Source organism: Entelurus aequoreus, linkage group LG23, assembly GCF_033978785.1.
Source record: "Entelurus aequoreus isolate RoL-2023_Sb linkage group LG23, RoL_Eaeq_v1.1, whole genome shotgun sequence".
Lineage (NCBI taxonomy): Eukaryota > Metazoa > Chordata > Actinopteri > Syngnathiformes > Syngnathidae > Entelurus > Entelurus aequoreus.
The window spans coordinates 33,448,120-33,462,905 of NC_084753.1; the positions used below are offsets into that span (position 1 = coordinate 33,448,120).

At 35.9% G+C, this 14,786-nt stretch overlaps 2 protein-coding genes across 2 annotated transcripts; both read right to left on the bottom strand.

The window, feature by feature from the left end:
- Nucleotides 1–5,068: 5,068 nt before the first annotated feature.
- On the bottom strand, nucleotides 5,069–6,052 carry LOC133640565 (trace amine-associated receptor 1-like). Its single transcript, XM_062034050.1, has one exon. The coding sequence runs from the start codon at nucleotides 6,050–6,052 to the stop codon at nucleotides 5,069–5,071; it is 984 nt and encodes a 327-aa protein (XP_061890034.1).
- Nucleotides 6,053–13,097: 7,045 nt separating this feature from the next.
- Nucleotides 13,098–14,081, bottom strand: LOC133640749 (trace amine-associated receptor 1-like). Its single transcript, XM_062034325.1, has one exon. The coding sequence runs from the start codon at nucleotides 14,079–14,081 to the stop codon at nucleotides 13,098–13,100; it is 984 nt and encodes a 327-aa protein (XP_061890309.1).
- Nucleotides 14,082–14,786: the final 705 nt, after the last annotated feature.

Consider the following 14,786-nt stretch of genomic DNA (forward strand, 5'->3'; position numbering starts at 1 on the left):
CTCTGCTCTCGGCCGCTCACTGTCAGCTGTGTCTCGCCGTCAGCACATGCCCCGCCCCCATTCGATGGTGCTCGTCCTCAGCACCATAGACAGAGGCGGTGACCTTTGCTCCTGCAGGCGCACTGACCACACCTCCTTCCACATCCTGTAATTGTGTAATTGTCTGTTTTATAATGTCTTATTCATTTAGTTCTTATTTCTGTCATCGTGGTTTTAAAGTCTTATGTGTCTCACTGTGTTATTTTAAAAACCTGCCTTGGGACTACGGCTGAAAATGAGCATTTATGCTAAGTCCGGCGCATTTACACTCTTTATTCAAGTGTTGATTAATGTGCACTGTCCCAAACAGCAACTGATAATAAGAAATACACTATAGGGGTGTTTATCGATCTTAAAAAAGCATTTGACACTATAGATCAGGGGTGTCCAAACTTTTTCTACTGAGGGCCGCATACGGAAAAATTAAAGCCTGCGGGGGCCATTTTGATAGTTTTCATTTTCAAATCATAACAAAATATATGGATTTTTTATTTTTTTTTACCTTTAGGGCTCCCGGGGACCATAAAGGGTCTAAGTCATTAAAATGTTAAAAACAAGTCAAATTATTATTTTTTTTTAAATTTAACGCTTACAGTAAATCTCTACAGTATATCAACTTCAGGTTGATATAACATTTAAAAAAACAAAAATATTTTATGCCTTTTCTGTCAAGACAACTTTGTTTTTTATAATAAAACTGAAATATGCAGTATTTCCCCCACTGCCCAAAACCCTCAGAAAGCAATGTTTGATGTGAAGTAATTAGAGCCTTAAAAACATCAATAATGCAAGACACCATTGATATTAATTCATTGTTATTTTTGAGTAATCACAGTGAAAAGATAAATAAAATCCCAATAAATATATTTGGGATCCAAAAGGTGCCCCACTTATAAAGTGATACATTTGTATTAGTTTTTTTTTACTTTCAACACTTAAGTTACGAGATCAACTTCAGATATATCTGTCAATTTTACGTTTGAACTATTATTTAGTTTGTTTTATGCTCTTTTGTCAAAGAAAACGTTGATGTTTTTGTATGGCAACCACACAATATATGCAATATTTGCCACATAAAACATTTTAAAACTGAAATATTTGAAATAATTGGAGCCTTGAGAAGGTCAATAATTCATTTTAACATTGATTTTTTATTTTTTTTAAGCAATGGCAAGAAAAGAAAAATAAAGATAGACAAAAGAAAAAAACAGCCTGCATGGCAGCTTTGTGTCAACATTGCAACTTTTTCTAGTTAATGTTTATTTTTTATTTTTGCAATAGCATTTCCAGAATGTGTGGCGGGCCGGTAAACAATTAGCTGTGGGCCGCAAATGGCCCCCGGGCCGCACTTTGGACACCCCTGCTATAGATCATTCTATATTATTGTCCAAGTTGTATTAATTTGGTGTGAGAGGAGTAGTTTTAGACTGGCTAAGAAGTTATTTAGATAACAGACAAGAGTTTGTGGATTTTGTGGGTAATACATCTGAACAAATGAGGATTGAATGTGGAATTCCACAAGGTTCGGTTTTAGCACCAAAATAGTTTATTTGATATATTAATGACATATGTGAGGTATCAAAGTTATTGAAACGAGTATTATTTGCGGACGACACCAACTTTTATAGTTCGGCACATGACTTAAAAGCATTATCAAACATTATTGAACAGGAAATGATTGAACTTAAGAGATGGTTTGATGTCAATAAATTATCATTAAATTTAAAAAAACAAAGTTTTATGAAAAGGGAGGAAACGATCAAACTGTCAATAGATGGAATTGATATTGAAAGGGTTTCTGAACTTAGATTTTTAGGAGTGATACTGCATGATATGGAAACCTCATATTGCACATGTACGGAAAAAGATGTCCAAGAGTATTTTTATATTAAATAAGGTTAAATATGTGTTAGATCAGTGGTTCTCAACCTTTTTTCAGTGATGTACCCCCTGTGAATTTTTTTTAAATTCAAGTACCCCCTAATCAGAGCAAAGCATTTTTGGTTGAAAAAAAGAGATAAAGAAGTAAAATACAGCACTATGTCATCAGTTTCTGATTTAGTAAATTGTATAACAGTGCAAAATATTGCTCATTTGTAGTGGTCTTTCTTGAACTATTTGGAAAAAAATATATAAAAATAACTAAAAACTTGTTGAAAAATAAACAAGTGATTCAATTATAAATAAAGATTTCTACACATAGAAGTAATCATCAACTTAAAGTGCCCTTTTTGGGGATTGTAATACAGATCCATCTGGATTCATGAACTTAATTCTAAACATTTCTTCACAAAAAAAGAAATCTTTAACATCAATATTTATGGAACATGTCCACAAAAAATCTAGCTGTCAACACTGAATATTGCAGTGTTGCATTGTAATGAATGGAATAGCCTACTTGATTTGATGTTCAGTTTATGAACTTACATTCATATTTTGTTGAAGTATTATTCAATAAAAATATTTATAAAGGATTTTTGAATTGTTGCTTTTTTTAGAATATTTAAAAAAAATCTCACGTACCCCTTGGCATACCTTCAAGTACCCCCAGGGGTACGCGTACCCCCATTTGAGAACCACTGTGTTAGATTACAGAGCAATGCGTATATTGTATTGTGCACTTATATTGCCATGTATCAGCAACTGTGTGGAAGTGTGGGGGAACACATATAAGAGTAACATAAAGGCATTGTATCAACTACAGAAAAGAGCTATAAGGATTATTCATAAAGCAGATTATCTAAAACACACTAACTATTTATTAATTCGGGTTTATTGAAACTACAGGAGTTAGTAAAGTTACAGACAGTATGTGTTATGTTTAAGGCTAAAAGTAAAATATTACCAGCAAATTTACAAAAAGTGTTTGTCATCACTTCTGAGAATGAAGAGCGCAGAAGAAAAGGTCATTTCCAACATCAGTATTCAAGGACAACTTTAAAACAAATGTGTATATCAGTGGTGGGGGTTAAACTACGCAATTCCCATTAAAATGAGATAAAAGATTGTAGAAATATATTCCAATTGAAAAAATATATATAAAGACAGAACAATAAGATCATATGGACAGCCGTAATTGTCTACATTGTGCTTTATATTTATTATTTTACTTATTTTTTGTCTGGTTTTGTATCATCCCTTGAGGTGTATATTCCTTTTTTTGTTCGGTTGGTACTTCATGAAGTTTTGCACTTATTTTATTTTATTTATTTATTTATTTTTTTGTGTTTTTTGTTTGTTTTCATTATATTTGGATGTATCTGTTTGGTTTGTATGCGTGCGCATCTGGGCTATCCATTAAGTAAGACTACTTATTATGTTGAAGGGGGCAGGAAATATAAGATTTTCCTCATCCTGTTCTTTCTCAAGCATAGGTGTATAAATATGTGTTTAGTTGCTAAAGTTGTCTATTGATCAAAAATGCACATCAATGAAGGAGATAAAAAAAAATAAAAAATGAATGAATGAATTAAATTAAATAAATAAATAAAAATCATATTTTTCTTTGCCCTACTCCATTTGTTGTTTATTCTTGAAACACCTTTTTACCTTCCTTTCGCTATGTTTTGTGTTTGGTCTGTTTTTTTTTTTTTGCGTTTGAGTGTGTGTGTCTGTGTATGTGTGTCTGTGGGTGTGTGCGTGCGCAGGTGTCAGTGTCAAGCCGTCCTTCTGCCATAGGTACTAAAAGTGCATTGTTGTTTGGCTGCAGGAATAAAGCTGGCCTACAAAGTCCTTCTATGTCCCTCTGCACCAGAACCTGAACACAACGCAGTGTAGTCGGGCCAAGCACACCAGAACTTAAACGAGCGAGAGGGCGGCGAACGAAAGCAAAAAGGAAGTGGAAACAAAATGAATAAGCACTCGATTATCCGATTATGACATGGCAACCCTTAAAGCATTTGAAACACAACAAGATAGCACAGTAAATAATTTCCCTGCTAAAGAAAAAAAAATCTCTAAGCTTAGATTGTTTTCCTCAATTGCTATTGATTATTTGTAATACAAACATCTCACTTTTAAATTTGTTTAATTTTTTAAATCAACATTAAAAACACAAGATACACTTACTTAAGTGCACCAACCCAAAAACCCTCCCTTCCCCATTTACACTCATTCTCACTCATTTACAAAAAAGGGTTGTTTCTTTCTGTTATTAATATTCTGGTTCCTACATTATATGTCAATATATATCAATACAGTCTGCAAGGGATACAGTCCGTAAGCACACATGATTGTGTGTGCTGCTGGTCCACTAATAGTACTAACCTTTAACAGTTAATTTTGATTAATTTCCATGAATTACTAGTTTCTATGTAACTGTTTTTATTTTATTTTAATTTCTTTTTTTGTTCAATATTTTTTTTATCTATTTAATTATTTATTTTTCAAATAAAGGACATTATCTTCACCAGACCAGGTTGTCAATGAAATTAGATTGTTTAAAGCAGTGGTCCCCAACCTTTTCGTAGCTGCGGACCGGTCAACGCTTGAAAATTTGTCCCACGGACTGGTGGTCGTGAAAGGGGCGGGGGGGGGGGAGGTTATGGTATTTTTTAATTTATTTTTTGTCATAAAGAAATACAATCATGTGTGCTTACGGACGGTATCCCTGCAGACTGTATTGATTTATATTGATATATAATGTATATATTGTGTTTTGTATGTCCAATTAATTTTAAAAAATGAAATAAAAAAAAATAAAAAAGTATTTTTTTTTTTTTTTTTGTGCGGCCGCGGACCGGTACCGGGCCCGGTGGTTGGGGACCACTGGTTTAAAGGGTTCTTAAAACCAGGTCCAGTCCAGATTATGTCCAGGCAGCTAATGTACACACCTTCATTTATGTACACTCAAATTAGGGAACACAACAACAGATTGCATATAATCTATAAACAAAATGACATTTTCAAAATGAGCATGTATGTACAGTCCAGATTATGTCATTTATGTACACTCAAATTAGGGAACACAACGACAGACAGGCAAACATCTCACTTTCCAGACCCCTCCTTATAATGCTTGATGCTAATGTCAGTTAAGTCTGGTTCTAGAAAAATTGCTTTGAAATACTTTACCTAATATAAGGATTTTAAAAGCTGACTGGAACCAGCTGTAAAAGAAAGCATAAATGAAAGGATTGAGCATAGAATTTGACAGAGCCAGCCAGGTAAGTCCTTCACCAACTGCCATCGGTACCTGGTTGAAAAGCTGTACAGAAATATAAATACAGAACGGAGTCCAGCAGATGAGGAAAACACCCATAACTATAGTCAGAGTCTTTGTGGCCTTTCTCTCCATCTTACTGACATTTGCTCCTGGTGTTCTACTCGGATAGTTGGTGTTTTGGATGCTGCGAGCCTGGTTCTGTGCTACAAGGAAGATCTTTGCATAGATGCATATCATTATGATCACAGGTATGTAGAAGGAGCAGATGACTCCTACAATATTTGCGATCAAAATATCGACGTAACATTCTTCCCCACACTTTGCATAGTTGAATTCCGCCACCACAAAACCGGCGGCGACGAGAAGTGAAAGAGTCCAACTGAGCAGGATCATGACCGCAACCGCTTGAACAGTGAGCGTGGTTCTGTAAGTCAGAGGTTTACACACCGCGTGATACCTATCTATGGAAATACAGCATAAATGTAGAATAGAAGCAGTGCTCAGGGTCACGTCGATGCTGTTCCGCACTTTGCAAATCACTTCTTCTTGGTAGACACAGTAACTGAGGGTGAATTCAATGCTGAGAGGGAACAATAAAACACCGACAAGTAAGTCGGCCACTGCCAGAGAGAGAATGAGATAGTTAGTGGGAGTGTGGAGCTGCTTGAAATACACCACAGTGATGATTATGAGGAGGTTTCCACATATTATGATGACGGATAATAAGCAAAGAAATATGTTCAGAAGCACACACCCGGAGGAACGTGTTTTTGACGGTGCATCGTACATATCGACTTCATAACAAGGATGTATGACAGCAGTTCTGTTGAAGGTGACCTCTGGTGCCATGTATCTGGGTGCCTGCAAATACACTCAGTTAGTCATAAGCCATATTATTGATATGTCATGAATAGTTCCAGTCTGGCTTACCTTCTTTGCACCAACGTGTTGAAGAATCTTCAATGTGTGTTCCTTAGAAGCATGTGACAATGTGTAGACGTCTTTTATACCACCATGTGTACATATGCATAATATATTCATCTTCACTTGTCCAATTGAAAGTGAGACAATGTTTGGTTGACATTAGCCCAACCCAGGCTTAGCAATACTTTGACTCAAGGGCCAATTTGGATCAAAAGAAAAAAAAATATATAAAAAAAAAATATGTATATATATATATATGTACATATATACTAGGGCTGTCAAACAAAGTATTTAATCGTGATTAAAGGCCTACTGAATTTTTTAAAAAATTTAAACGGGGATAGTAGATCCGTTCTATGTGTCATACTTGATAATTTCACGATATTGCCATATTTTTGCTGAAAGGATTTAGTAGAGAACAACGACGATAAAGATCGCAACTTTTGGTATCTGATAAAAAAAAAGCCTTGCCCCTACCGGAAGTAGCATGACGACACCGGGGGAAGGACTGCTCATATTTTCCTATTGTTTACACCAGCAGCGAGAGAGATTCGGACCGAGAAAGCGACGATTACCCCATTAATTTGAGCGAGGATGAAAGATTCGTGGATGAGGAACGTTAGAGTGAAGGACTAGATGCAGTGCAAGACTTATCTTTTTTCGCTTTGACCGTAACTTAGGTACAAGCTGGCTCATTGGATTCCACACTCTGTCCTTTTTCTATTGTGGATCACGGATTTGTATTTTAAACCACCTGGGATACTATATCCTCTTGAAAATGAGAGTCGAGAACGCAAAATGGACATTCAGTGCCTTTTATCTCCACGACTATACATCGGCGAAATGCTTTAGCTACGAGCTAACGTGATAGCATCGTGCTTTAACTGCATATAGAAACAAAAAAATAAAGGATAGAAGGAAGGATAGATAGAAAATCAACAATACTATTAAACCGTGGACATGTAAATACACGGTTAATGCTTTCCAGGCTGGCGAAGGTTTACAATGCTGTGCTAACGACGCCATTGAAGCCAACTTAACAACTTAGCAACGGGACCTCACAGAGCTTTGCTAAAAACATTAGCTCTCCACCTACGCCAGCCAGCCCTCATCTACTCATCAACACCCGTGCTCACCTGCGTTCCAGCGATCGGCAGAAGGACGAAGGACTTCACCCGATGCGTTTGGCGGCCCGGAGACGTAGGAAGTCAAGGTGAGGTCGGCGGCTAGCGCGGCTAGCGCTCCAACAAAGTCCTCCTGGTTGTGTTGCTGTAGTCCGCTGCTAATACACCGATCCCACCTACAACTGTCTTCTTTGCAGCCTTCATTGTTCATTAAACAAATTGCAAAAGATGTCCAAAATACTGTGGAATTATGAAATGAAAACAGAGCTTTTTGTATAGGATTCTACGGGTACCATAACTTCCGTTACTCTGACTTCGTCACGCGCATACGTCATCATACCGCGACGTTTCAGCCGGATATTTCCCGGGAAGTTTTAAAAGTCACTTTATAAATTAACCCGGCCGTATTGGCATGTGTTGCAATGTTAAGATTTCATCATTGATATATAAACTATCAGACTGCGTGGTCGGTAGTAGTAGGTTTCAGTAGGCCTTTAAGAGATGGTTTGATGTCAATAAATTATCATTAAATTTAAAAAAACAAAGTTTTATGAAAAGGGAGGAAACAATCAAACTGTCAATAGATGGAATTGATATTGAAAGGGTTTCTGAGCTTAGATTTTTAGGAGTGATACTGCATGATATGGAAACCTCATATTGCACATGTACGGAAAAAGATGTCCAAGAGTATTTTTATATTAAATAAGGTTAAATATGTGTTAGATCAGTGGTTCTCAACCTTTTTTCAGTGATGTACCCCCTGTGAATCTTTTTTTAATTCAAGTACCCCCTAATCAGAGCAAAGCATTTTTGGTTGAAAAAAAGAGATAAAGAAGTAAAATACAGCACTATGTCATCAGTTTCTGATTTAGTAAATTGTATAACAGTGCAAAATATTGCTCATTTGTAGTGGTCTTTCTTGAACTATTTGGAAAAAAATATATAAAAATAACTAAAAACTTGTTGAAAAATAAACAAGTGATTCAATTATAAATAAAGATTTCTACACATCTACACGGCATATAGAAACAAAATAAATAGCGACGATTACCCCATTAATTTGAGCGAGGATGAAAGATTCGTGGATGAGGAACGTTAGAGTGAAGGACTAGATGCAATGCAAGACATATCTTTTTTCGCTTTGACCGTAACTTAGGTACAAGCTGGCTCATTGGATTCCACACTCTCTCCTTTTTCTATTGTGGATCACGGATTTGTATTTCAAACCACCTCGGAAAATGAGGGTCGAAAATTCATTTCAGTAGGCCTTTAAAACATTGAACACTGTTTCCAGACTCCAGCCCGTTCCAGTGGGCCTCTGGCCAGCGTATTTGAAGCTGTGAGGGGATTGTCTGTCCTGGTCTATTATCCTGTGTGGAAGTTGCTTCCTAGCAGATCCACTGTAGACACGGCACAAGAGCCAAGCGTGCAGTTTTTAACAAAGTGTTTAATGCACATAGGTTTTATCAAAGTCTTTCTCCCGCAGAACGTGACTTTTCAGTCACGTCCGTATCCTCTCTCCCCCTCTGCTCTCGGCCGCTCACTGTCAGCTGTGTCTCGCCGTCAGCACATGCCCCGCCCCCATTCGATGGTGCTCGTCCTCAGCACCATAGACAGAGGCGGTGACCTTTGCTCCTGCAGGCGCACTGACCACACCTCCTTCCACATCCTGTAATTGTGTAATTGTCTGTTTTATAATGTCTTATTCATTTAGTCCTTATTTCTGTCATCGTGGTCTTATGTGTCTCACTGTGTTATTTTAAAAACCTGCCTTGGGACTACGGCTGAAAATGAGCATTTATGCTAAGTCTGGCGCATTTACACTCTTTATTCAAGTGTTGATTAATGTGCACTGTCCCAAACAGCAACTGATAATAAGAAATACACTATAGGGGTGTTTATCGATCTTAAAAAAGCATTTGACACTATAGATCAGGGGTGTCCAAACTTTTTCTACTGAGGGCCGCATACGGAAAAATTAAAGCCTGCGGGGGCCATTTTGATAGTTTTCATTTTCAAATCATAACAAAATATATGGATTTTGGGTTTTTTTTACCTTTAGGGCTCCCGGGGACCATAAAGGCTCTAAGTCATTAAAATGTTAAAAACAAGTCAAATTATTATTATTTTTTAAAATTTAACGCTTACAGTAAATCTCTACAGTATATCAACTTCAGGTTGATATAAAATTTAAAAAAACAAAAAGATTTTATGCCTTTTCTGTCAAGACAACTTTGTTTTTTATAATAAAACTGAAATATGCAGTATTTCCCCCACTGCCCAAAACCCTCAGAAAGCAATGTTTGATGTGAAGTAATTAGAGCCTTAAAAACATTAATAATGCAAGACACCATTGATATTAATTCATTGTTATTTTTGAGTAATCACAGTGAAAAGATAAATAAAATCCCAATAAATATTTGGGATCCAAAAGGTGCCCCACTCATAAAGTGATACATTTGTATTAGTTTTTTTTTTACTTTCAACACTTAAGTTACGAGATCAACTTCAGATATATCTGTCAATTTTACGTTTGAACTATTATTTTGTTTGTTTTATGCTCTTTTGTCAAAGAAAACGTTGATGTTTGTGTATGGCAACCACACAATATATGCAATATTTGCCACATAAAACATTTTAAAACTGAAATATTTGAAATAATTGGAGCCTTGAGAAGGTCAATAATTCATGATAACATTGATTTTTTTTTTTTTTTTTTAAGCAATGGCAAAAAAAGAAAAATAAAGATAGACAAAAGAAAAAAACAGTCTGCATGGCAGCTTTGTGTCAACATTGCAACTTTGCAATAGCATTTCCAGAATGTGTGGCGGGCCGGTAAACAATTAGCTGTGGGCCGCAAATGGCCCCCGGGCCGCACTTTGGACACCCCTGCTATAGATCATTCTATATTATTGTCCAAGTTGTATTCATTTGGTGTGAGAGGAGTAGTTTTAGACTGGCTAAGAAGTTATTTAGATAACAGACAAGAGTTTGTGGATTTTGTGGGTAATACATCTGAACAAATGAGGATTGAATGTGGAATTCCACAAGGTTCGGTTTTAGCACCAAAATAGTTTATTTAATATATTAATGACATATGTGAGGTATCAAAGTTATTGAAACGAGTATTATTTGCGGACGACAACAACTTTTATAGTTCTGGACATGACTTAAAAGCATTATCAAACATTATTGAACAGGAAATGATTGAACTTAAGAGATGGTTTGATGTCAATAAATTATCATTAAATTTTAAAAAACAAAGTTTTATGAAAAGGGAGGAAACGATCAAACTGTCAATAGATGGAATTGATATTGAAAGGGTTTCTGAACTTAGATTTTTAGGCGTGATACTGCATGATATGGAAACCTCATATTGCACATGTACGGAAAAAGATGTCCAAGAGTATTTTTATATTAAATAAGGTTAAATATGTGTTAGATCAGTGGTTCTCAACCTTTTTTCAGTGATGTACCCCCTGTGAATTTTTTTTAATTCAAGTACCCCCTAATCAGAGCAAAGCATTTTTGGTTGAAAAAAAGAGATAAAGAAGTAAAATACAGCACTATGTCATCAGTTTCTGATTTAGTAAATTGTATAACAGTGCAAAATATTGCTCATTTGTAGTGGTCTTTCTTGAACTATTTGGAAAAAAAAAAAAAAAAATAACTAAAAACTTGTTGAAAAATAAACAAGTGATTCAATTATAAATAAAGATTTCTACACATAGAAGTAATCATCAACTTAAAGTGCCCTTTTTGGAGATTGTAATACAGATCCATCTGGATTCATGAACTTAATTCTAAACATTTCTTCACAAAAAAAGAAATCTTTAACATCAATATTTATGGAACATGTCCACAAAAAATCTAGCTGTCAACACTGAATATTGCAGTGTTGCATTGTAATGAATGGAATAGCCTACTTGATTTGATGTTCAGTTTATGAACTTACATTCATATTTTGTTGAAGTATTATTCAATAAATATATTTATAAAGGATTTTTGAATTGTTGCTATTTTTAGAATATTTAAAAAAAATCTCACGTACCCCTTGGCATACCTTCAAGTACCCCCAGGGGTACGCGTACCCCCATTTGAGAACCACTGTGTTAGATTACAGAGCAATGCGTATATTGTATTGTGCACTTATATTGCCATGTATCAGCAACTGTGTGGAAGTGTGGGGGAACACATATAAGAGTAACATAAAGGCATTGTATCAACTACAGAAAAGAGCTATAAGGATTATTCATAAAGCAGATTATCTAAAACACACTAACTATTTATTAATTCGGGTTTATTGAAACTACAGGAGCTAGTAAAGTTACAGACAGTATGTGTTATGTTTAAGGCTAAAAGTAAAATATTACCAGCAAATTTACAAAAAGTGTTTGTCATCACTTCTGAGAATGAAGAGCGCAGAAGAAAAGGTCATTTCTAACATGAGTATTCAAGGACAACTTTAAAACAAATGTGTATATCAGTGGTGGGGGTTAAACTACGCAATTCCCATTAAAATGAGATAAAAGATTGTAGAAATACATTCCAATTGAAAAAATATATATAAAGACAGAACAATAAGATCATATGGACAGCCGTAATTGTCTACATTGTGCTTTATATTTATTATTTTACTTATTTTTTGTCTGGTTTTGTATTTGTTTTGTATCATCCCTTGAGGTGTATATTCCTTTTTTTGTTCGGTTGGTACTTCATGAAGTTTTGCACTTATTTTATTTTATTTATTTATTTATTTTTGTGTGCTTTTTGTTTGTTTTCATTATATTTGGATGTATCTGTTTGGTTTGTATGCGTGCGAATCTGGTCCATCCATTAAGTAAGACTACTTATTATGTTGAAGGGGGCAGGAAATATAAGATTTTCCTCATCCTGTTCTTTCTCAAGCATAGGTGTATAAATATGTGTTTAGTTGCTAAAGTTGTCCATTGATCAAAAATGCACATCAATGAAGGAGATAAAAAATAAATAAATGAATGAATGAATTAAATTAAATAAATAAATACAAATCATATTTTTCTTTGCCCTACTCCATTTGTTGTTTATTCTTGAAACACCTTTTTACCTTCCTAGTTTCTATGTAACTGTTTTTATTTTATTTTAATTTCTTTTTTTGTTCAATATTTTTTTTATGTATTTAATTATTTATTTTTCAAATAAAGGACATTATCTTCACCAGACCAGGTTGTCAATGAAATTAGATTGTTTAAAGCAGTGGTCCCCAACCTTTTCGTAGCTGCGGACCGGTCAACGCTTGAAAATTTGTCCCACGGACTGGTGGTCGTGAAGGGGGGGGGGGGGGGGGGGTTATGGTATTTTTTTATTTTTTTTTTTGTCATAAAGAAATACAGTCATGTGTGCTTACGGACTGTATCCCTGCAGACTGTATTGATTTATATTGATATATAATGTATATATTGTGTTTTGTATGTTCAATTAATTTAAAAAAATGCAATAAAAAAAAATAAAAAAGTTTTTTTTTTTTTTTTTTTTGTGCGGGCGCGGACCGGTACCGGGCCCGGTGGTTGGGGACCACTGGTTTAAAGGGTTCTTAAAACCAGATCCCGTCCAGATTATGTCCAGGCAGCTAATGTACACACCTTCATTTATGTACACTCAAATTAGGGAACACAACAACAGATTGCATATAATCTATAAACAAAATGACATTTTCCAAATGAGCATGTATGTACAGTCCAGATTATGTCCAGGTCGGGCTCAGCAACACACACCTTCATTTATGTACACTCAAATTAGGGAACACAACGACAGACAGGCAAACATCTCACTTTCCAGATCCCTCCTTATAATGCTTGATGCTAATGTCAGTTAAGTCTGGTTCTAGAAAAATTGCTTTGAAATACTTTACCTAATATAAGGATTTTAAAAGCTGACTGGAACCAGCTGTAAAAGAAAGCATAAATGAAAGGATTGAGCATAGAATTTGACAGAGCCAGCCAGGTAAGTCCTTCACCAACTGCCATCGGTACCTGGTTGAAAAGCTGTACAGAAATATAAATACAGAACGGAGTCCAGCAGATGAGGAAAACACCCATAACTATAGTCAGAGTCTTTGTGGCCTTTCTCTCCATCTTACTGACATTTGCTCCTGGTGTTCTACTCGGATAGTTGGTGTTTTGGATGCTGCGAGCCTGGTTCTGTGCTACAAGGAAGATCTTTGCATAGATGCATATCATTATGATCACAGGTATGTAGAAGGAGCAGATGACTCCTACAATATTTGCGATCAAAATATCGACGTAACATTCTTCCCCACACTTTGCATAGTTGAATTCCGCCACCACAAAACCGGCGGCGACGAGAAGTGAAAGAGTCCAACTGAGCAGGATCATGACCGCAACCGCTTGAACAGTGAGCGTGGTTCTGTAAGTCAGAGGTTTACACACCGCGTGATACCTATCTATGGAAATACAGCATAAATGTAGAATAGAAGCAGTGCTCAGGGTCACGTCGATGCTGTTCCGCACTTTGCAAATCACTTCTTCTTGGTAGACACAGTAACTGAGGGTGAATTCAATGCTGAGAGGGAACAATAAAACACCGACAAGTAAGTCGGCCACTGCCAGAGAGAGAATGAGATAGTTAGTGGGAGTGTGGAGCTGCTTGAAATACACCACAGTGATGATTATGAGGAGGTTTCCACATATTATGATGACGGATAATAAGCAAAGAAATATGTTCAGAAGCACACACCCGGAGGAACGTGTTTTTGACGGTGCATCGTACATATCGACTTCATAACAAGGATGTATGACAGCAGTTCTGTTGAAGGTGACCTCTGGTGCCATGTATCTGGGTGCCTGCAAATACACTCAGTTAGTCATAAGCCATATTATTGATATGTCATGAATAGTTCCAGTCTGGCTTACCTTCTTTGCACCAACGTGTTGAAGAATCTTCAATGTGTGTTCCTTAGCAGCATGTGACAATGTGTAGACGTCTTTTATACCACCATGTGTACATATGCATAATATATTCATCTTCACTTGTCCAATTGAAAGTGAGACAATGTTTGGTTGACATTAGCCCAACCCAGGCTTAGCAATACTTTGACTCAAGGGCCAATTTGGATCAAAAGAAAAAAAAAATATATAAAAAATAAATAAAGAAATATATATATATATATATATGTATATATATACTAGGGCTGTCAAACAAAGTATTTAATCGTGATTAAAGGCCTACTGAATTTTTTTTATTTATTTAAATGGGGATAGTAGATCCGTTCTATGTGTCATACTTGATAATTTCGCGATATTGCCATATTTTTGCTGAAAGGATTTAGTAGAGAACAACGACGATAAAGATCGCAATTTTTGGTATCTGATAAAAAAAAAGCCTTGCCCCTACCGGAAGTAGCATGACGACACCGGGGGAAGGACTGCTCATATTTTCCTATTGTTTACACCAGCAGCGAGAGAGATTCGGACCGAGAAAGCGACGATTACCCCATTAATTTGAACGAGGATGAAAGATACGTGGATGAGGAACGT